This window comes from Oncorhynchus tshawytscha, linkage group LG02, assembly GCF_018296145.1.
Source record: "Oncorhynchus tshawytscha isolate Ot180627B linkage group LG02, Otsh_v2.0, whole genome shotgun sequence".
In the NCBI taxonomy this organism is placed as follows: domain Eukaryota; kingdom Metazoa; phylum Chordata; class Actinopteri; order Salmoniformes; family Salmonidae; genus Oncorhynchus; species Oncorhynchus tshawytscha.
In genome coordinates, this window is record NC_056430.1 from 66,789,562 (window position 1) to 66,811,405 (window position 21,844).

Consider the following 21,844-nt stretch of genomic DNA (forward strand, 5'->3'; position numbering starts at 1 on the left):
TTAATTTCAAATGGCAACTACACTGACCATTTCAAGACCTTAAAAATAATCCCCCAGTTTCCCTGTTAATCATGCCAGCTGACAGCAGTGCTGCACTAGTACTACTATAGCGTATCAAACCATTTAAAAAAGCTCAGCCACCACATTCCCCACTCCCCCCAAGAGTTGGGGTCAATTCCAATTCACTTCAGTCAGTAAACTGAAATTCCAATTCTACTCGTTGAAAAGCAATCCCCTTACCCTACATGCACCCTGTGCCCACCCGGTGCTCCTGGCCAGCCAACACGGCGTTCCCAAAGGAATGTGTTCTCTCAGGAATCTCTCCCACATCCCATTCGGATACAATCTGCACTGGAGGATCATTTACATGCACCCATAACCAAATATTGTTCTGCTTTCATTCTGCCTTTCAAACATTCATAATATCCGGCACATCCTGACCCAAATACAATATTCAAGGAGTGTAATTCATACTATGAATTTCATTCAAAACCTGTTTGTGGAGTTATGAAGCAATGGGTTGGTTGATTGCGGAGCGATGTGCTTTCGGTTTGTTTTGGTTCCTATATATTAAATACAATACAATTAGGCGGAACCTTGTTCAAAACCCATAGAAGACTCCAGAACTTTTCCAATTAAACCTCAACCTCTTTAGTTGCCTTTCTGTTATGAATTACATGACAAAGTTATTTTTTTCTTTGAGGCAAATCCAACCTTTGATGATACCAGAACTCTGGATACCACAGAGAAGGGAAACATGAATGAGAGAGACCATGACAATGATTCATCTCCTGCACGACGTCTAATTTGGCCTGATGTTGGGCCATGCTTTTTGAATTGTGTGGCCAATGATTAAGCTGGTGTGTATGTGTATGTAGGAAAATAAAACAATATATTGTTGTTATCTCACAGTCTACCAAGAGTGCATGAATTGAAGAACAAATTGCCTGAATATTTTTTGTACATGCAGCGATAGGGGACTGAGTTGAGAGGGAATTGAAAAACAAAGCAGCCGAACATTCATTGATCGGGGACTGAGACGCTGGGCTCCAGACAGAGCAGAGGGAGGGACAGGAGACACAGGCCGTAGTGACAGACAGGCCCAGGCTTGGCTTTAATCAAACAGACCTCTCCTCTTACAGGCCCACTCCGGGGACCCAGAGCTCTCCACTCTGTGTGCAATTGCATCGTCCAGTCCCTCTGTGAGGTAGTAGAGGGCAACTGGAGAGGGATGATGTGTTCTGGAAAATGTTCTGTACCCCCACCACTGGAGGTTTGAAAACTAAAATTGTATCCAAAATGTGGATACCAACACTACTGTGTACTGCGGAGGTATGTGCATATTGCCAATAGTCTTAAAATAGAAAGCTGACATGAATGCAGGACCATAGTACACGGTTTCTATATATACACCTAGCCTCACTGGTCCCAGATCATGTTTGGCATGACAAAAAAACGACTTGAGTTGGCTAGATAGCACAAACAGATCTGAGACCAGTCTACGATGCACTTTGCTTACTCATACCCCTTTTACAGAGTGGCATCTCTCCACCAAGGCAGGATGTATCCGACTGGAGGCACTCAGCCTGTGTTGGAGAGGCCACTCCTAGAAACAGTCCCCAGATCAGTGGTCTGCTTTCTCATACCAAAGCCTCTGCTCAGAAGCCTGTGTTATGCCACGGGGAACTCCAGCCCAGATCAAACACACACACACTACCAAACACACCAGATCCTATGATTAGTGGTTAGCAACACACACACACACACACACACACACACACACACACACACACACACACACACACACACACACACACACACACACACACACACACACACACACACCCAAAGCCTCAAAACACTGCTTTACTCTCCCTTGCTTACACATGCATATACTGATCTCCATAGCAACTTCACAGTGACACAATTGAAACACAACAGAAAGTTGGGGTCTTCCTACAAACCCAAGCATCTCTACGGCTGCTTGTGTTCCCCACCACTTGAAGGCCCTCACTCTGTTAGAGTGACTACATCCAGGATCACATGAGGAACCTAAAGACTTAGAGGGTTCATGAGAAGAAACCTAGGGTCAGAGGTTACTCACTGTCAGGGTTGGGGGACTTGGTGCGGTTGGGCGAGGAGCAGCGGATGGTGGTGACGATGGTGTTGTGGTGGGGGTTGGGGTGGTGGACCGGTGCATGATGACCATGGTTCTCGTGGTTGTTCTTTCCATTCCCCGTTGTCTCAGGTGCTTTGGTGACGCTGATCCCTGGTGTGGTCCTCACGGCCGGGCCATCCCCCAGACTGAGGGGCTCGATCCTCCGGGCATGGCTGGGTGGCTCGGGGTTCCGGGCCCCTGTGCGAATCACCACCTCCTGGGGCGTTTTAGAGAAGGCCACCTCCCGTTTGTGGCCCATCTCGGGCGTCTTGGAGTGGCCTAGGACCTCGGGTCGTTTTGCTCCGAATCGGAGGGAACCAGGGCTGGTTGGATCTACCTGCTTGGAGGAAATGTCGATGGAGAGCTCCGTGCGCCCCCGGGATATGGGTTCAGGAGGCTTGGAGCTTCCCCCTCCCATGATGGTCTTGGAGATGGAGCCGTTGTTGTTATTGCTGGCGCCCAGTTCACGGTAGTAGATGCTGGTGGGGGACATGACGGGGCGGTGGTTGGTGTTGTTGGGCACGCGGCGGGAGCCTGGCGAGGAGTTGACTGAGGTGTCCACATCCTCCACCTCAAATGACCTCTTTAGAGCTGCATGGAGGGTGAGATGAGACAGACACACTCAGTCAATGAGTCATCCATACTACCATTTCTGACATTGATGATAATCAGAGTGCACTTAGGGCCGGTTTCCTAAACAAACATTACTGCTAGTCCTGGACTAAACAAATACAACAGCAAATATATGAACAGTGTATTCTAATTCCAGAGGAGCAACATGAACTGTTTCGACGTCCCTGGCATCGTAGCTGCTTGAGGTTAGTGGGTAGAGAGAAGCTGGAAAAGCAATCTCAGCAACATCACAAAGGAAAATGGCAGCAACAAGCAATTAAGCCAAGCTCAAATCATTTCAATAACTCGTTATTAGTGGTGCCAATCTGTCACTACATACGACTGCAGATGGCACTCTATAAGTTTATACAAGTTTAACTGGTGCCAGTTGTATGACACAGTGTGGTACTGTATGTTATAAAATGTGGTCCAATTTATACACCCACTTGCACGGCCTCAAATGGCCTTAGACTTGCATAGCCTTATATAAATGAAAGTCATATATCTGCCTTGTATTCTCTACATGCATTCTTGAATATTGTATGAGATATGGATGAGTTATGGATGAGTACAATGCATTAATACCAAATTAACAAAAGGAGACACACCTCCCCCAGGTTACTGATGGCTTTGTGAGAAAATCCTAAAAATCCTAAAAATAAGTTTGAACAAAAATATGAGGCTAGTTTGGCCTTGTAGACATTGCCTCTTAGAAGTCAACTTGAATCCCATGGAGAAGATGCTAAGCTAGTCCCTGTGGTTGCGAGTTGGTTATGACATCACAGTCACACACATCCATGACCTCACTGTACTACTCAGTAACTCCAAGCTGATGATCAGTTCTGTTATGGCCTAAAGAGTGTGTGTGTGTGTGTGTGTGTGTGTGTGTGTGTGTGTGTGTGTGTGTGTGTGTGTGTGTGTGTGTGTGTGTGTGTGTGTGTGTATGTGTGTGTGTATGTACACTACCGTTCAAAAGTTTGGGGTCACTTAGAAATGTCCTGTTTTTGAAAGAAAAGAAAAGCACACAAGACGCCTCACAAGTCCTCAACTGGCAGCTTCATTAAATAGTACCCACAAAACACCAGTCTCAACGTCAACAGTGAAGAGGCGACTCCGGGATGCTGGCCTTCTCGGCAGATTTGCAAAGATAAAGCCATATCTCAGACTGGCCAATAAAAAGAAAAGATTAAGATGGGCAAAAGAACACAGACACTGGACAGAGGAACTCTGCTTAGAAGGCCAGCATCCCGGAGTCACCTCTTCACTGTTGACGTTGAGACTGGTGTTTTGAGGGTACTATTTAATGAAGCTGCCTCAAGTGTCCATGATGTCTATATGCTGTCGTATGATTGGTGTTGCTAGTCCCCTTCCCTCTGTATCTCTCTATTTAAACACTCACTGCTGCTATGGTTACCATACATCTTTCTATTTTATTTTGCTGATCTGCCTTTCCTTGTTCTTGCATTCCCTGTGCATTGAAAAGCTAGCTAACCAACGTTAGCATAGCAGCATTAGCAAACTGCTAAACCTCCTCAGGTGCTAAATGCTCTTAACAACCCCCAAAACACCTTTTAAAAAAGGTTCTCAACTAAACATTTATTTCCAACGACTAACTGTTCTCTCATGCTTCCTCCATTACGCTCTCATGGATTTGGGGAATATTGGAGTTCAATTCCGGAGTCTAAAAAATGTGCCCTCCATTTTAAGGATGTGCGTTGCTTTGGCTGTTACTAAAAACACATCCCATCTCCCAAATCTTCAATTAGAACGGGAGACCCAATCCCATATGCCACTTATAAAACAGAACATGGTTGTAAGTTATTTCCATGTCCAAACCACTTTGCCACTGGACTCCATCCCCCATAACCCCCCTTTCCTCCCTCTTGTGTTCTATGATTAGGCTGAATGATTCCAAGGTTCTGGCTACTTTCAACTCGGTCCAGGACTAGTGCTTCGCAAACAGTGAGCTGAAAGACCATTGGTGTATCCAGTGATCTGAAATGTTCTGAACGTTGCAGACAGAAATAGAATGAACAGAGCTGACTTGATTCCCTATTCAATCTGACAGACAGTCCCATCTTTTCTACCACATACATTTCTATCTGAATGTTCTTTAACGTTACATGCTCTTGAACAGGCTCCAGGGTTGGCTGCATAGAGAGACAGTCAGTATAAGCCTAACACTGATAGGACTTAAGTGTTATTATCAGAGAGAGACTGTACAATGTATGATTTAATGCTCAATGCTTAAAAACAGTCAGCTGGGTGTAAGACCAAAGACCACGGTTGCATAGAGACTGTCAGACAGGCATAACACTGATAGGACTTAAGTGTTGTCATAAGATCCAAGATGGCTGCATATGATTTAATATGACCTAGAGATGAAACTTTCTCAACGGTCGCCATCTGCCTGACAAGGACTTCAGAGAGAGACATCACGGGAATTACTATAGCGAAATAGGAATGTTCCTCGACTCAGTTCTACTATGCGGTTTTCCCACGGTTTTCTATACATTCAGAGGTCACTCTTTCAAACATCATTCCACTAGAAGACAGAGAAGAAGGATCACGTGTTTCCGAGGAAGCATCCAAGGATATCCCTGTCATGGATTTCACACGTGCTGGATGGACCTGGGATCACGGAGCGCCAGTATCCCGACGTGAGCGAAGGCCAGACGGACGATACCGTCTCATCCCCCAAGTGAAATGGCATTCCCAGACAATGAGCTGGAAATGCAGAACGTCTCTGTGGAATCTCCTTAACAAACAGAGCCTACTTCTCTCTCTCCCTATGTAGCCTACCTCTTGGTGTTCTGTGTCCCACAGTCTCTTGCGAGGGGGATGACCATAACAATGGCCACAGGGCCTGGCATTTTTCCTACCAAGAACAAATCTGGGCCCTAGTCCAGGCCTATAACTGGGCCAACAGAGTTTTTCCTGGCCAGATGTTGTGGTTAGGAAAACTCCTGGTCCTAGCATAGCACAACACGCTAAGATGGAGGCTCTCTCCCACCTGACCTAAATAGTAGGGCCGGGAAGATACCAGTATCGCAAAAACATATCCATGGCAACAATGAAAACACGAAGCAGACTCTTTGGTCCTTTAAAAACCAGCTGTATGTAAAATATTGTGTACTATAGCTTGGAAAATAAATACATGTGGCTCTGGATGACAACATAATGATGATTGTTTCCAACATTAGGACTGTTTTCTTAAAGAAATCTGCTTTGTGTTTTGTTTCCCGGCCACGGCACTAACGAGTATCGCGATACTGGTATCATCCCCGGCCCACCTAAATAGATTTCAATAGAGAGGAGGAAACAGACTTTTGTTCTCTCTCCCACCCTGCTAGGCCCAGGTGCTGGCCTTGACTTCCTGTCCCTGTGTGCATCACTGGCGTTAGCTCATCTCCTCAAGGACACACAGATAGAGTAATGGACAACAGATACTTGTACAGCTCTGATGCAGCTAGAAAGAGATAGGCTTATGATAAATATACAGTTATGCAGGTGCTTTTATCTCATGGTTTGAGTTAACACAGTCAGTATGCGTTTCACTGTCAGTCTACACCTGTTATTTACGAAGCGTGTGACGCTTAAAATGAGATTTTTATGCAGGACCTGTGAAATGTAACTATGCTCCAACCAAACGAGCCAATCAGAACCACAACGATTGTTTCCTGTTTACAGTCTCACGGTAGTTATAGAACGAGACTGACTTCCTGGTTGTGTTGGGTTCTGACTGAGGTCCGAAAGATCAAAGTCATCACCGCATCCTGTTGTGAGGTTTAGTGAGGCTAGAGAAAAGATTGAACACTGAGGAAAGAGAGGGCGAGAGAGAGGGACCATAGACGTATACTAAAACTGACTGAAAAGGTCAAGACATGAGGTTGCGTTCTCTATGGTCCACTGTTGCACTACAGCTCATCCACATCAGCACACTATCCTACTAAACAAGGCCAACGGACGTCATGGTGGCCTTCCTGTTAGAGTCCCAGGCCTTGTTCAATACTCCTTCACTGAGACGCTCGGTGAGTATGGGACCTGAGCTCCATGGCATGTCGTCTGAGTCCTGATGTGACCGGCTGGATCAGCTTCCTCAAAGAAAGGGGTCTAGACGGGGGCCAGACGGCCTTCAGACCGGCCTGTTAGAACTGAAGAGTGAAGGGAGCTCTCCTGGGGACCGCAACTCTGAGGCCCAAATGCTAGAGTTTCATCAGTGTGTGTGTCTAGTCTAATTTATGTCTATTGGGCCGGATGTGCAAGTGTGTGTTTTGAGGGTTAGGGCAGAAAAGATAAAACTGTACTGTAGCAAATATATAGTATTACACACCATCTATGGGATACTGAAGATATTGGCAAATAAAATTGCTGACGTTTCTCTGCTCATAACACCATGGTTTTAAGTCTGTAGTCAATGGTTGTGAACCACTGACCCATCTCTTACATTCCAGACTCGCTCACTTCCTGATCAATATCACATGACGGTGGAACGATGAGAACACTGACAGTTACTGTAATACTGCCAGATTACGGTCTATGAAAACATAAGAGGAATGATGATATAATGCTAGCATTTAAAACTGTGCATTGTCAGACATTTACTACTGTACATACAATGCCAAACCCACTGGCAAAACAGCGATTATGGCTTAAATGAAATGTCCATTCAAGTTGACAACACTTTATCTTGATACACCAACACAAACTGTAACGGTGAAGTTGAACTCCGTGGCGCTACATACGCACACAGCGGTTCTGCCAGTGTCAACAAAAGCGGGCTACAACATTATGCAGTGGAATTTTAATCTCATAGAAATCTTTCAAAACCGAGTCTGACAAGGCAAGGCCATCGACTGACCGATAAAGTTACTCAAACCCTCCCCTTATATTCCACTTGATCAGTCCAAAGGTTAGCCACCGCTGTCAAATATACACTTCCTTTTTGTCTTCTCTGGACACTGTTGGGTTTATGCTGACACACGGCGTGTGTAACTCGCTCGTGTTCTGGCTGACACCAGGTTCAGCACAAAATAATTATAGTAGAGAGAGCGAGCGACAGAGGCAAAGAGAGAGAGAGAAAGAAAGATATGGAGGAACTCAAAGTGAACGCAGCTGTTGGTAGTTCAGTAGTGCTTGGCTCCATACCTTTCAGTCTGAACCCCTGGGTGCTTGGCTCCATACCTTTCAGTCTGAACCCCTGGGTGCTTGGCTCCATACCTTTCAGTCTGAACCCCTGGGTGCTTGGCTCCATACCTTTCAGTCTGAACCCCTGGGTGCTTGGCTCCATACCTTTCAGTCTGAACCCCTGGGTGCTTGGCTCCATACCTTTCAGTCTGAACCCCTGGGTGCTTGGCTCCATACCTTTCAGTCTGAACCCCTGGGTGCTTGGCTCCATACCTTTCAGTCTGAACCCCTGGGTGCTTGGCTCCATACCTTTCAGTCTGAACCCCTGGGTGCTTGGCTCCATACCTTCAGTCTGAACCCCTGGGTGCTTGGCTCCATACCTTTCAGTCTGAACCCCTTTTGGCAGTCTGAACCCCTGGGTGCTTGGCTCCATACCTTTCAGTCTGAACTCCTGGGTGATTGGCTCCATACCTTTCAGTCTGAACCCCTGGGTGCTTGGCTCCATACCTTTCAGTCTGAACCCCTGGGTGCTTGGCTCCATACCTTTCAGTCTGAACCCCTGGGTGCTTGGCTCCATACCTTTCAGTCTGAACCCCTGGGTGCTTGGCTCCATACCTTTCAGTCTGAACCCCTGGGTGCTTGGCTCCATACCTTTCAGTCTGAACCCCTGGGTGCTTGGCTCCATACCTTTCAGTCTGAACCCCTGGGTGCTTGGCTCCATACCTTTCAGTCTGAACCCCTGGGTGCTTGGCTCCATACCTTTCAGTCTGAACCCCTGGGTGCTTGGCTCCATACCTTTCAGTCTGAACCCCTGGGTGCTTGGCTCCATACCTTTCAGTCTGAACCCCTGGGTGCTTGGCTCCATACCTTTCAGTCTGAACCCCTGGGTGCTTGGCTCCATACCTTTCAGTCTGAACCCCTGGGTGCTTGGCAGGTAAGGCTTAGTTCATTCCTTTGAACAAGCAACACCCACAGGTTAACGACTATAAAGCCTTCTGTACTGCAGGCTACTGCCACCCTGGTTTACATCCCTTGTTGACCACAGGAGCCGTTTCCAATGTTAGAAGTATCAAGAGTGGACAGATTCCAGACAACACCTGCAGCTATTTCAAACTCCACAATAGCAAACAGACCGCGAGAGGACTATTCACTGTTGATGAGTAGGCCTATTCGCTATTGAGTCGATTCACTGTGCAGTTGATTCACTATGCGGTTGATTCACTATTCAGCTAATTCGGTTTATCAGAGAGCGCTATACGAGACCAAGGCTTATGACTTGATGTTGATCTCAGATGCACTCAAAAAGAAGAAATGCAAATCCATACCGACGCACTAACATAAACCACACAATCTAAAAACACACACTGTCCACAAACAATAAGCCTCTGGAAAATCCCCACACTTTTAGTTTGAGCTGAGAGCCAGACAGATTAGAGACCAGACTGGATTTGCCAGTAAATGGAAGAGTAGGCCTACGACAGCAGTGCTTCAGCAGCAGTGTGTGACAAGTAGTGATATTTCTACACAGCCCCCAGATCAGATACCAGGAAGAATCAGATACAAGTAGTGATATTTCTACACAGCCCCCAGATCAGATACCAGGAAGAATCAGATACAAGTAGTGATATTTCTACACAGCCCCCAGATCAGATACCAGGGAGAATCAGATACAAGTAGTGATATTTCTACACAGCCCCCAGATCAGATACCAGGGAGAATCAGATACAAGCAGAATCCACAACTGCCTGAGAGGACAGGCTGAGTGACAGGGTGGCTGACATCATCCTGCTAACATGGCACTGATATGGTCTTGTTCATCCATTTGATCATGCAGTACTGCTACTGAACACATAATCACTCACCAAAAAAACATAAACCTACAGATGTGGGAGACAGAGTCTAGTCTGTCCAATATGGAGAGATCACCACAATCCTTTCTCTCAAAAGAGCAAGGTCTTACAAGGTCTGACTGATATTGTTTTAAGGGACTTTCTAAAACAGGACCACACATCCAGAAGTGTAATTCTAAGGGAGTGAATGCACATTTAGACTGATCTGACCAAGAGAGCGAGAACCCGACGCTCATCAAGTGCTGGACTGCGTCCATATGACCCTAAACCAATGAATTAATAATACTGAAATGTTTAACTGTGTTCAGTCACACATTCAGTTTCTCAGATCTGACGGAGTAAGCACACTTTCAGTTCAATGTGTGTGTTTTGGTTTTACTGTCCTTGTGGGGATAAAAATAAGAAACCCGCACACTGCTCGATAGTACCACTGCTCTTTTAATAACCTTCACGTAATCGGCCTCCAGAGTCCTCACAAGAATAGTAAAACAAGAAAATTCAGACAAATGGGTACATTTTGTCAAGCCCACAAGGAAAACGTTTTTTTTTTTAGCCTTAGCAGTTAGGTTTAGGCTTACAACTAGGGTTAGAGATACAGTTAGGGGTTACGTTTAGTTTTAGGGTTAAGGTTGGATTAAGGATTACGGGTTACGTTTAGTTTTAGGGTTAAGGTTGGATTAAGGATTACGGGTTACGTTTAGTTTTAGGGTTAAAGTTGGATTAAGGATTACGGGTTACGTTTAGTTTTAGGGTTAAGGTTGGATTAAGGATTACGGGTTACGTTTAGTTTTAGGGTGAAGGTTGGATTAAGGATTAGGGGTTAGGTTTAGTTTCAGGGTGAAGGTTAGATGAGGGATTAGGGGTTAGGGCAGGGTTTCCCAAACTCGGTCCTTGGGACCCCAAGGGATGCATGTTTTTTTTAATGCCCTAGCAGAAAACAGCAGATTCAAATAATCAACTAATCATCAAGCTTTGATCATTTTAATCAGCTGTTTAGTTAGGGCAAAAACCAAAACCGTGCACCCCTTGGGGTTAGGGAAAATAGGAATTTGAATGGGAATCTATTGTTTGTTCCCCACAAGGATTGCAAAACAAACGTGTGTGTGTGTGTGTGTGTGTGTTGGGGGGGTCAGTGTGTGACGGTGCTGTCAGACCTCTCACAGCTGGAGGGAAGTACACACTCGGACCAGAGGAGGAAGAGGAAAGGAGGAAGAGGACAACAAAGGAAATCAATGTTAGCTTCACAGGACAGCTAGGAAAACAAAGGAGAGAGAGGGGACACACTGAGGAGTTGTGAATGAATTGGGGTTTAATGCGGTGGCCAGATGAGGCTTTGCTATAAGTCCCTTTAATGCTTTCAGTTGGAACGTTTCCTGTGGTGGAGTAACACTGTCAATACTGGGGTACTCTACTGATGTAACTAGGATATGATCAATAACAGACTCAGATTAAGAAACCGAGTGGAACACATGCCCAATGCGCACACACACACACACACAAACAAACTGGAGAAACAGAGCGAGAGAGAGAGAAGGGAGAGACCAGTGCTGTTAAGTGAAGAAGGCTAGTGACTCAATTGTAAATTTGATCTGGAAATAGTATTTTGGACATCAGTTGTTCTTCAGTCGTTAGTCACCACTGGCTGTCGATGGGAAGGTCTGTGACAAGTAAAAGAGAGTAATCAAAACATAGAATTCAAAACATGACAAACCTTCAAAGTCCGAGATAATTCCGTCCAAGTGAGCAGTAACCTTGGAGTCAGACATGTTGCTGGTTTGATATAAAAGTAAACAGAATTTCCAAATCCCTTCCCAATCAAGGTAACATTCCACAGTCCCTCTACTGATTCTAAATAAATCCCAAATTAGGAGCCAGAGTAAAAACCAGAGTGCTGAGTAGTCGATCTGATCCAAGCCCACAGCTTTCTTAAAGGAGCAACTTATTTTTCTCTGCTTCCTCCTATGCCTGGCACTACATCGCAGCGTTCAGTCTTCAGAGAGTGAAAGGCAAGCCCTCCTCTCCTCCCCTCAGAGAGAAACTCCCTCCCTCTTTTTTTGTGCATCTCCCTGACTGCCGTCTCCCTCTCAATGAGTGTGTGTGTGTGTGAGTGTGTGTGTGCGTGTGTTCGTGCATGACTGTGTCTGTGTGTCAAGTCTGATCCCATAACATTCTACGACAGGTAAAAAGACATGAGCCAACAGGGGAAATGTCACACAGCCACTTAACCAACTTCCTGGCCTCATGTAATCAACCAGCAAGCTCCTCTTCCCTCAGCCAACCAGTCAAAAAGTCAGGCCCTCAAAAATGGCCTTCATAAACCTCAAGCCACTCAGTCCCACTCCACTCGAGCTAAAGAGAACTGACCACCTCAGAAAGTACCTCAGTAGTTATAGATAAACATGGAATTCTGCCTCACGACCACTAATTAAAAAACACTCACTTCTCTGGTACTTTCCTGACACAAAGTCTGACAGAATCTGCAATGGCACCCTTTTCCCTATATAGGACCCTGGACAAAAAGGTAGTGCACAATATGAGCCCTGGACAAAAAGGTAGTGCACTATATGAGCCCTGGACAAAAAGGTAGTGCACTATATGAGCCCTGGTCAAAAAGGTAGTGCACTATATGAGCCCTGGACAAAAAGGTAGTGCACTATATGAGCCCTGGACAAAAAGGTAGTGCACTATATGAGCCCTGGTCAAAAAGGTAGTGCACTATATGAGCCCTGGACAAAAAGGTAGTGCACTATATGAGCCCTGGACAAAAAGGTAGTGCACTATATGAGCCCTGGTCAAAAAGGTAGTGCACTATATGAGCCCTGGTCAAAAGGTAGTGCACTATATGAGCCCTGGTCAAAAAGGTAGTGCACTATATGAGCCCTGGTCAAAAAGGTAGTGCACTATATGAGCCCTGGTCAAAAAGGTAGTGCACTATATGAGCCCTGGACAAAAAGGTAGTGCACTATATGAGCCCTGGACAAAAAGGTAGTGCACTATATGAGCCCTGGTCAAAAAGGTAGTGCACAATATGAGCCCTGGACAAAAAGGTAGTGCACTATATGAGCCCTGGTCAAAAAGGTAGTGCACTAATATGAGCCCTGGTCAAAAAGGTAGTGCACTATATGAGCCCTGGACAAAAAAGGTAGTGCACTATATGAGCCCTGGACAAAAAGTAGTGCACTAAATGAGCCCTGGAGTGCACTATATGAGCCCTGGACAAAAAGGTAGTGCACTATATGAGCCCTGGACAAAAAGGTAGTGCACTATATGAGCCCTGGACAAAAAGGTAGTGCACTATATGAGCCCTGGACAAAAAGGTAGTGCACTATATGAGCCCTGGACAAAAAGGTAGTGCACTATATGAGCCCTGGTCAAAAAGGTAGTGCACTATATGAGCCCTGGACAAAAAGGTAGTGCACTATATGAGCCCTGGACAAAAGGTAGTGCACTATATGAGCCCTGGTCAAAAGGTAGTGCACTATATGAGCCCTGGTCAAAAAGGTAGTGCACTATATGAGCCCTGGTCAAAAAGGTAGTGCACTATATGAGCCCTGGTCAAAAAGGTAGTGCACTATATGAGCCCTGGTCAAAAAGGTAGTGCACTATATGAGCCCTGGTCAAAAAGGTAGTGCACTATATGAGCCCTGGTCAAAAAAGGTAGTGCACTATATGAGCCCTGGTCAAAAAGGTAGTGCACTATATGAGTCCTGGTCAAAAAGGTAGTGCACTATATGAGCCCTGGTCAAAAGGTAGTGCACTATATAGTACATTCCAGGCTGCATCACATCTGGCAGTGATTGGGAGTCCCATAGGTCGGAGCACAATTGGACCAGCGTTGTCCAGGTTTGGCCTGGGTAGGATGTCATTGTAAATAAGAATTATTTCTTAACTGACTTGCCTAGTTAAATAAAAAAAAAAAAAGGATTATATATAAATATTATATATATATATATATACACACACACACACACACACACACACACACACACACACACACACACACACACACACACACACACACACACACACACACACACACACACACACGTAATAGGGTTCCATTTCAGACTCATCCTTTGACTCACTACCTCTCTAATTAAAGAACACTCATTTCTCTGGAAGTTTCCTGACTGATTACACTGTAGGGCCTAGTGTGGCTAGGGAGCGAGTCACACACACACTCACTCCCTGTTAAAAATTGGTTTCCGAGAGAAAACACAGGAAGTTAAGATCTGTGGGGATTTCGGAGAGTGTGTAACCTAATAACACAACGCGGGAATGAGCTTGATAAGACAGCATTTGATCGGAGAGGTGATTACATGTCCCTGGGGACTACTTTTTTGGGGGTGAGTACCAAGTTCTGAAGCAAGCTTGGAAAACTGTTGATATAAAAATAATAGAAAAAGACAAAAAATAACATATTGTTGTCCTTGTGCTTCATACTAAAGTCTGCACCGCAGTCACCCTGCAGTAATTAGCATTAGGACGCAATAGTAGAGCTATTTGCATATGATCTCCCGTTAGCATTCTACGCTAACAAAGCAATAGTAGAGCTATCTGCTTATGATCTCCTGTTAGCATTCTACGCTAACAAAGCAATAGTAGAGCTATCTGCTTATGATCTCCCGTTAGCATTCTACGCTAACAAAGCAATAGCGTAATTAGTGATGAGCGACTCATGGCTTTTCCAGAGCAACTCACTTCCGGTTTGGAGCCAGACATGTTGAGACCTACAGGAAGTCAACATTGTAATCACACAGTGTATTTCACCCTTAGTGGAGCATATGGACCATACAGAGGACACCTCTGATGCCAACAAGCAATTTCCGTCTTGTGAATGTGTACTATGTATACTAGCCGGCTGTATGAATGAAAAGGTATTTTTGAGAAGGTCAATATCATCATAGGAACCTGGGCCCACCTGGTGGCTGGCGTTGCCTCACCCTAACACCTTCAGGTCAGGAGCGGTACTGTTGTGTTTTATTGTGTGTTCTGGTTCCTTTCTATGGCGAGTGTCTAGGGACCAGGGCCAAAGGCTGTCAGGTAGAGTGTGTATGTGTGTCCAAGGACTATGGAGTGTGTGTGTTTATGATATATACCAGTTATAGGATTGGAATACTTCTGCTAGACTGCTACCATGTTTACCACTTGTGCTGTGTTGCAAAGGTTACAGTCTTCTATGGATTGTGTGCGGTGCCTCTTAGTGCTGAAAGCAACCATGGGTTGAGTCAGCCTCATAAGTACTCACATACCCACATTCTGTGTGTCACACATCCAGTAAACCTGACAGCTGTGTATAGGTGTGTGGTGTGTGTGTGTTGCAGAACATCCTCACTAACCCATGCATGTGCATTCATGTATGTATATTTGGTCAAATGTAGCAGTGTGTGGCCCCCTGGTACTCAGCCCCAGTGGCAGTACTGTAAACCATATGCCACACAGCCTCAGTCCTCAATTAAACCTAAAACACACCGTGCGAAATACGCACCTCCCCAGCCATCATATATTTATCTAAACACGCACGCAAACACACACGCACACGCAGATGATGGCTCCCTTCCAGGCACCGGGAGACAGATTTTCAAAACAACATCTGGAGCGCGTGTGTGTTTCAGTACCCCTGAAATGTACACTAAACAGTGTTTGAAGGCTCAGGGCTAAACTGTACGGCTAAACTGTAGAAAAATATCCACCAAAACAATACAGCCTGGTCCTGGATCATGAGAGAGAGAGAGAGCGAGAGAGAGAGGAGACAGGAGAGCTGTGGTGTCGATGCATGTTTTTTGTGCAAATGGGTGCCGGTTTGGGTCAGTACAATGCACTTATAGGATAGGCTGGTCTAGGACTCTTCACATATTCACACGGACTACATCACGTCATGTCTCCCCAGTATATGTGGGTTAGCTTTGTCACTTACGGTGTAGGCCTCCTAATACTTGACTGGTTGTACCTGCAGACTTAGTTGTCAGGCCAATTTCAGAAGAATAGGAACACACAACCATAGACGTTCATCACCAGGAAGTGACACAAAACCAGTCGCCCCACATCAATTCCTTTTATGAGTGTGTGTGTGGGATTAGACAGTTTCTCTAAAATGACACCTTTTAAAACGTGATTGTCCTGACCTTTCGGTCCAGACAGCGTGGCAACACTGCGCTGATGACTGCTGATGAAATTGACGGAGCTAAATGAACTTGGCTTCAATAAAAGCTTGAGTAGAGAAACTCTACGGAATTAAACGGGATAATAAAACTCAGAGAACGAGTGAGAGAGAGAGAGAGAAAGCAAGAGCGCGTGAGAGCTGTCCAACTAGAAGTCGTAAACACGCCAGGACTCCTAGCCTGACTGGATCATTTCACACTTTGCCCATCAGGCATAAAACACACACTGTGCGATGAAGTGTGCCTTTCCACATGTCACGTTATGATGCATTTAGACGAGGGCCGCAAAAAAAAAACATCATACCAGTCATCAAATCAAATTTTATTTGTCACAGATGCCGAATACAACAGGTGTAGACTTTACCGTGAAATGCTTACTTTACGAGCCCTTCCCAACAATGCAGAGTTTAAGAAATTAGAATAAAAAGAAAAATAGTAACACAAGAGGAATAAAATAAAGTACACAAGAATGTATTCAGGGAGTACCAGTATCAGATCAATGTGCAGTAGTATGAGGTATTTGAGGTAGATATGTACATGAAGGCAGGGAAAAGTGACCAGGCATCAGGATAGATAATAATAATGTCACACCCTGACCTTAGAGATCCCTGTTTATTCTCTATATTTTGGTTAGGTCAGGATGTGACTAGGGTGGGTACTCTAGTTTTGTATTCCTATGTTTTCTTTTTCTTTGTTGGCCTAGTATGGTTCCCAATCAGAGGCAGCTGTCTATCGTTGTCTCTGATTGGGGATCACACTTAGGCAGCCCTTTTTCCCACTTTCAGTTGTGGGATCTTGTCTTTTTTGTGTTGCATGGTTTTGCACTCCTAGCTTTACGTCTGTTTAGTTGTTTATTGTTTTTTTGGTGGAACGTTTAAAATTAAAAGGATATGTACGCCTACCACGCTGCATCTTGGTCCGGTTATTCTTCAAACGAGGTACATAACAAATAAGGTATTTGAGGTAGATATGTACATGAAGGCAGGGTAAAGTGACTAGGCATCAGGATAGATAATAATAAGGTATTTGAGGTAGATATGTACATGAAGGCAGGGTAAAGTGACTAGGCATCAGGATAGATAATAATAAGGTATTTGAGGTAGATATGTACATGAAGGCAGGGTAAAGTGACTAGGCATCAGGATAGATATTTTATTTCACCTTTATTTAACCAGGTAGGCAAGTTGAGAACAAGTTCTCATTTACAATTGCGACCTGGCCAAGATAAAGCAAAGCAGTTCGACACATACAACGACACAGAGTTACACATGGAGTAAAACAAACAAGTCCCACCTACCGTGGCGGCTGACGGCATTCACCGCCAGCCTCAATGACATTTACTGTCGTGCTCTCATTGAAAACAATGACATCGGCTTTGCCATCTACTGTCTACCTCGTACCATCTAAACATACCATTAATGTAGCATTCCCTACAGGTTACATTAGCATTTCCCACACCTTCAATGATTGTTCCACTGGTGCAAGGCCCAGTCAGACCCGTAGATCATACAAGGGTCACACGAGAGCTGGCCCTTGCCGTGATACACCTTCAAGACTACTAGTATCCATTGACTAATATATCATGACTAACCTAACCCCAGATTTGACCCCTGTTCCGTCATTTCCATATAATAGCCTAGTACCAGCCAAACTCCCAACACCAAAAGGTGGGGCTTCCATAGAGCCTGCCTGCCCAGTTTCCTTCTTTCCTGTTCTCAATGTCCAGGGCCATGTTCTTTGGGCCCGGTCTTATCCTAGTGGAGAAATAATAATATTAGCAGACAATAAAAGGTAGGGTGCAGAGAGGTGGGAAGGTAGAAGTGTCGACAGCTGACTCATGGAGGAAATCCTGTGCATTGCTTTTATGGAACACAAAGAGCCTTGCAACTTCCTCTACAGGGGTTAGCCATTGGGTAGTGTGCATGTGTGTGAGTGGAGTCTTGCATGTGTTTGTTGTGCTGTGTCTTAGGGATACTGCATTGGCTATCGCCTGCATTCACTACACTGTTTACATTGTGCAAAACCCAAACAAATTCAAAGGAGCCGAAGGATGAGTAAGCTGACACATGAGTAAGTGTGACACACTGAACAGGCCTTGTGTTGATCCAGAGCATGTAAGAACCAGTGTTCAGAGCAAAGCCCTATCGTCAACTCCCTCCCTCCACATTGACCTCAACTGGTCTATCAACTACCACCTCAGCCACCAATAGCCTGTCGTGGCTGTGAGACTTGTTTATACTGTATTATTGACTGTCTGTTTGTTTTACTCCATGTGTAACTCTGTGTCGTTGTATCTGTCAAACTGCTTTGCTTTATCTTGGCCAGGTCGCAATTGTAAATGAGAACTTGTTCTCAACTTGCCTACCTGGTTAAATAAAGGTAAAATAAATATTAAAAAAATAAGAGCATCACCCAACAGGATATCCTGTAGTGATCATATCTCTATTTAAAATGTCACAATACAGACAGTTAAAAAGCATTTCTGATCTCCTCTCAATTCCACTATTAATCATCGGTTTTCATTTTTCCACTGAAGCACCAGCCAGACACATTGAGTGAGTCTGCCATTATATCTGCCATTATAGCACAATGTGCTGCCCATACGTAGAGATGATCAATAAGACATCACATTGAACATATTATCTGAAATCCAGCACAGCCGAGGGTACTGAGGCTACACCACGGCCGTAACTCTGAGGACTGACGCTACGGTTTATAGCAGAGAGGTTTGAAACACTACAGAGCCAAAACAGAGAGTGGCGACAGAGGCTCATATCACGGGTCCAAAATGTCCAGCTAAGACTTAATACTGTAGCTCATATCACTCTTAAAACAAGTCAAGTGTTTTTTGGGAGGAAAAGTTGATTGTCATAGCAACACATCTAAAAACAACCCCATAAAAACTAAATGAAGAGCAGAAACAGGAAGTTGCTCAGCCCAGGGCTTCCTGGGTGAAAGGCGACTGCTGCCACCAAACGCTCGAGCTGTGGAAAAACCTCACACTTCTTCTCGCCCCCGCCAACGTCCGACTTTGCTAGATTCTTCCAACTCACACAAGAAAGAAATCCCCATCTGTAAAATATGAATCATCCACATGGAACTTTTCACAGAACTCAGTGAAATGGTGGTGCACTCCACTGACTGCCTGCAGAGACAGACTGCTAAGGGAAAACTCACATAGCAACACTGCCTCCCTGTGGTCTAATCTAGAACTATACAGAGTCTGCACAGCAGATCATATGCACTCGGAGCTGAAGTGGAGCCATCTCATTAGCAGCTGAATGAAGGCAAATATTCAGAGTGACGCTCAGTTTGACGTCCGACGCTAATCTCCACAAACCTGTTGGATTAGCCTTATCGTTTTAATCCAGTCTGAGCCCATACGGGCCCATTTAGAAGCCCCTCTATACGCAAAACGTACCAAAAAAAAAATGAAAATCCAATGAAAGATTTTGATTAGGCAGATCTATGGATCAGAGATAGCTTCAGTCGTAGCACTGTGTGTAAACAGAGAGGGTGACATGAACAGGGGAAGTGGAGGAATATCAACCCTGAAGTTGAGAGCAACAGCGGGGAGGACACAGCATGACAAGACACGCAGTCTGACAGGACACAGTGTGTGGGACGTGCTAGGTTTTCCTGAAAGACGCTGGCGGAGGCCACAGCCGCAAAAAAAAGCATATTATGAGCTCATGCCTCATCCCATAATTAAAAATAGACATTCCCATCAACCATAGTTAATCCAGATGACCGAAATCAAGCATAAACTCCCTTGTACGCATGGCCATGACATTATTCAGAGTGAATCATGTCTATAGTCTAGCTCCCACATCAGGGTCAGCTGAAGTAAATCATTAGTCCCTCAAATCCAATGCAATCCTACTGCAATGCCTCAGTCACAAATTGCATATGTTTGTGGCTTTTCCACATTTCTTTCCGTAGTAGTGTCCAGGATACCTTGTAGTCATAGGGCTTAAGACACTTCTTCACATGATGCCCACTCACTCACCCACTCACTCAGTAAAGGCAGCCGTACACTATCTCACAGCTGACAGTGTCAGAAAGAGACAAAGAAAACCACCCGCTGTATAGTAAACTATTACATGTCAACACTTAAAAATGGAGAGAATTAGAGCCGATGATCATATTCTTGTAGAATTTACTAGCAAGATGAATTGGTTAGTCCTAAACTCTTCAAACAGTAGTGAGGCAACCGGACTAGACAGACAGCGTGCCCCAGTGTCTACTGTACTGCCGACTAAGCAAACAGAACCTCGAATGACTCGTGGCTTCCTCTACACAGGCAAGGCAGCAAACTAAAGTTACCAAGTGAGTTAGAAAAGAGAGAATTAAGCAGCTTTTCTTCAATGAAAAAGACTCCAAACTACGCAGAAGAAAAAAGTTTGAGAGCCCAGAACTTACCGGCTATTCTGTCTCGCTCCATTACTTGCTCACAGCCTTAGCCACATGTAATGTCTGTCTTTTTTCTCTCTCTCCTTTTTTTGCTGAAGACTTCCCCTTTTTCTGTCTGACTTAGTCACATCTCTCCCCCTCCCTCCCTCTTAGGTCTAATGTCTTCAATCTGCCGTGATAATGCAGTTTTAGCACTGTGTGACGATGCAGTGTTAGTACTGTGTGATAATGCAGTTTTAGCACTGTGTGACGATGCAGTGTTAGTACTGTGTGATAATGCAGTGTTAGAACTGTGTGATGATGCAGTGTTAGTACTGTGTAATGCAGTGATACTGTGCATGATACATTGTTAGTACTGTGCGATGATGCAGTGTGACGATGCAGCGTACTGTGGGATAATGCAGCGTTAGTATGGTGGGATACATTGTGTGCGATAATGTACTGTGTGATGATGCAGTGTTAGTACTGTGTGATAATGCAGCGTTAGTACTGTGGGATAATGCAGCGTTAGTATGGTGGGATAATGCAACGTTAGCACTGTGCGATAATGCAGCGTTAGTACTGTGCGATGATGCAGCGTTAGTACTGTGTGACGATGCAGCGTTAGTACTGTGGGATAATGCAACGTTAGTACTGTGTGACAATGCAACTTTAGTACTGTGGGACAATGCAACGTTAGTACCGTGGGATAATGCAATGTTAGCACTGTGTGACGATGCAGAGTTAGCACTGTGTGACGATGCAGCGTTAGCATTGTGTGATGATGCAGTGTTAGCATTGTGTGATGATGCAGTATTAGTACTGTATGATGATGTAGTGTTAATACTGTGTGATGATGCAGTGTTAGCACTGTGTGATGATGCAGTGTTAGTACTGTGCGATCATGCAGTGTTAGTACTGTGTGATGATGCAGCGTTAGTACTGTGCGATAATGCAGTGTTAGTACTGTGTGATGATGCAGTGTTAGTACTGTGTGATGATGCAGTGTTAGTACTGTGTGATAATGCAGTGTTAGTACCGTGTGATAATGCAGCGTTAGTACGGTGGGACGATGCAACGTCAGTACGGTGGGATAATGCAACATTAGTACTGTGGGATAATGCAGTGTTAGTACCGTGTGGCCATGTGCTGATCATATAGACGTTCTCTCTATCTTTCTCTAGAAAGATCATGGAACTCAAGCACTCCGCTACCTCCATTTAACAGCCCCCAATCTCTCTCTCACACACACACACACACACACACACACCACACAAATGTACTCTCTGGTACTGTATGTGTAGGGACCTTCGACACCATTCTAAGATGCCATGGTTACAAGGTAAACGTGGGGTAAGCGGATGAAGAATACTCCCATAACAACATCAGACTCAACTGAGTGAGTTATAGAAGAACTTTAACATTTCCTGACCAGAGACTGTGTATTCTATCCTCCCAGTGTATCTCCAGTTCTAGTGACTGGGGTTTAATCAGGAAAAACAAACACTGGAGTCACTTAACAGACCCGGAGCATTCCGTAGTGC

General features: G+C 44.9%; 1 protein-coding gene across 3 annotated transcripts in view; it reads right to left on the bottom strand.

The window, feature by feature from the left end:
- The window catches only part of LOC112264174 (neuronal-specific septin-3), a 65,984-nt gene that overhangs the window by 27,506 nt on the left and 16,634 nt on the right, over positions 1-21,844 (bottom strand). The window contains exons 1-2 of one of the 3 annotated variants that reach the window (XM_024440753.2): positions 20,331-20,441; positions 2,105-2,749 (exon numbers count right to left, since the gene is read on the bottom strand). In XM_024440753.2, the coding sequence (XP_024296521.1) occupies positions 2,105-2,749; positions 20,331-20,352 (667 nt within the window). In that variant the 5' untranslated portion in view covers positions 20,353-20,441. Of the gene's footprint in view, positions 1-2,104; positions 2,750-11,458; positions 11,721-20,330; positions 20,442-21,844 lie in introns of those variants that run through there. The other 2 variants (XM_024440741.1, XM_024440747.2) reach the window with 2 other exon arrangements.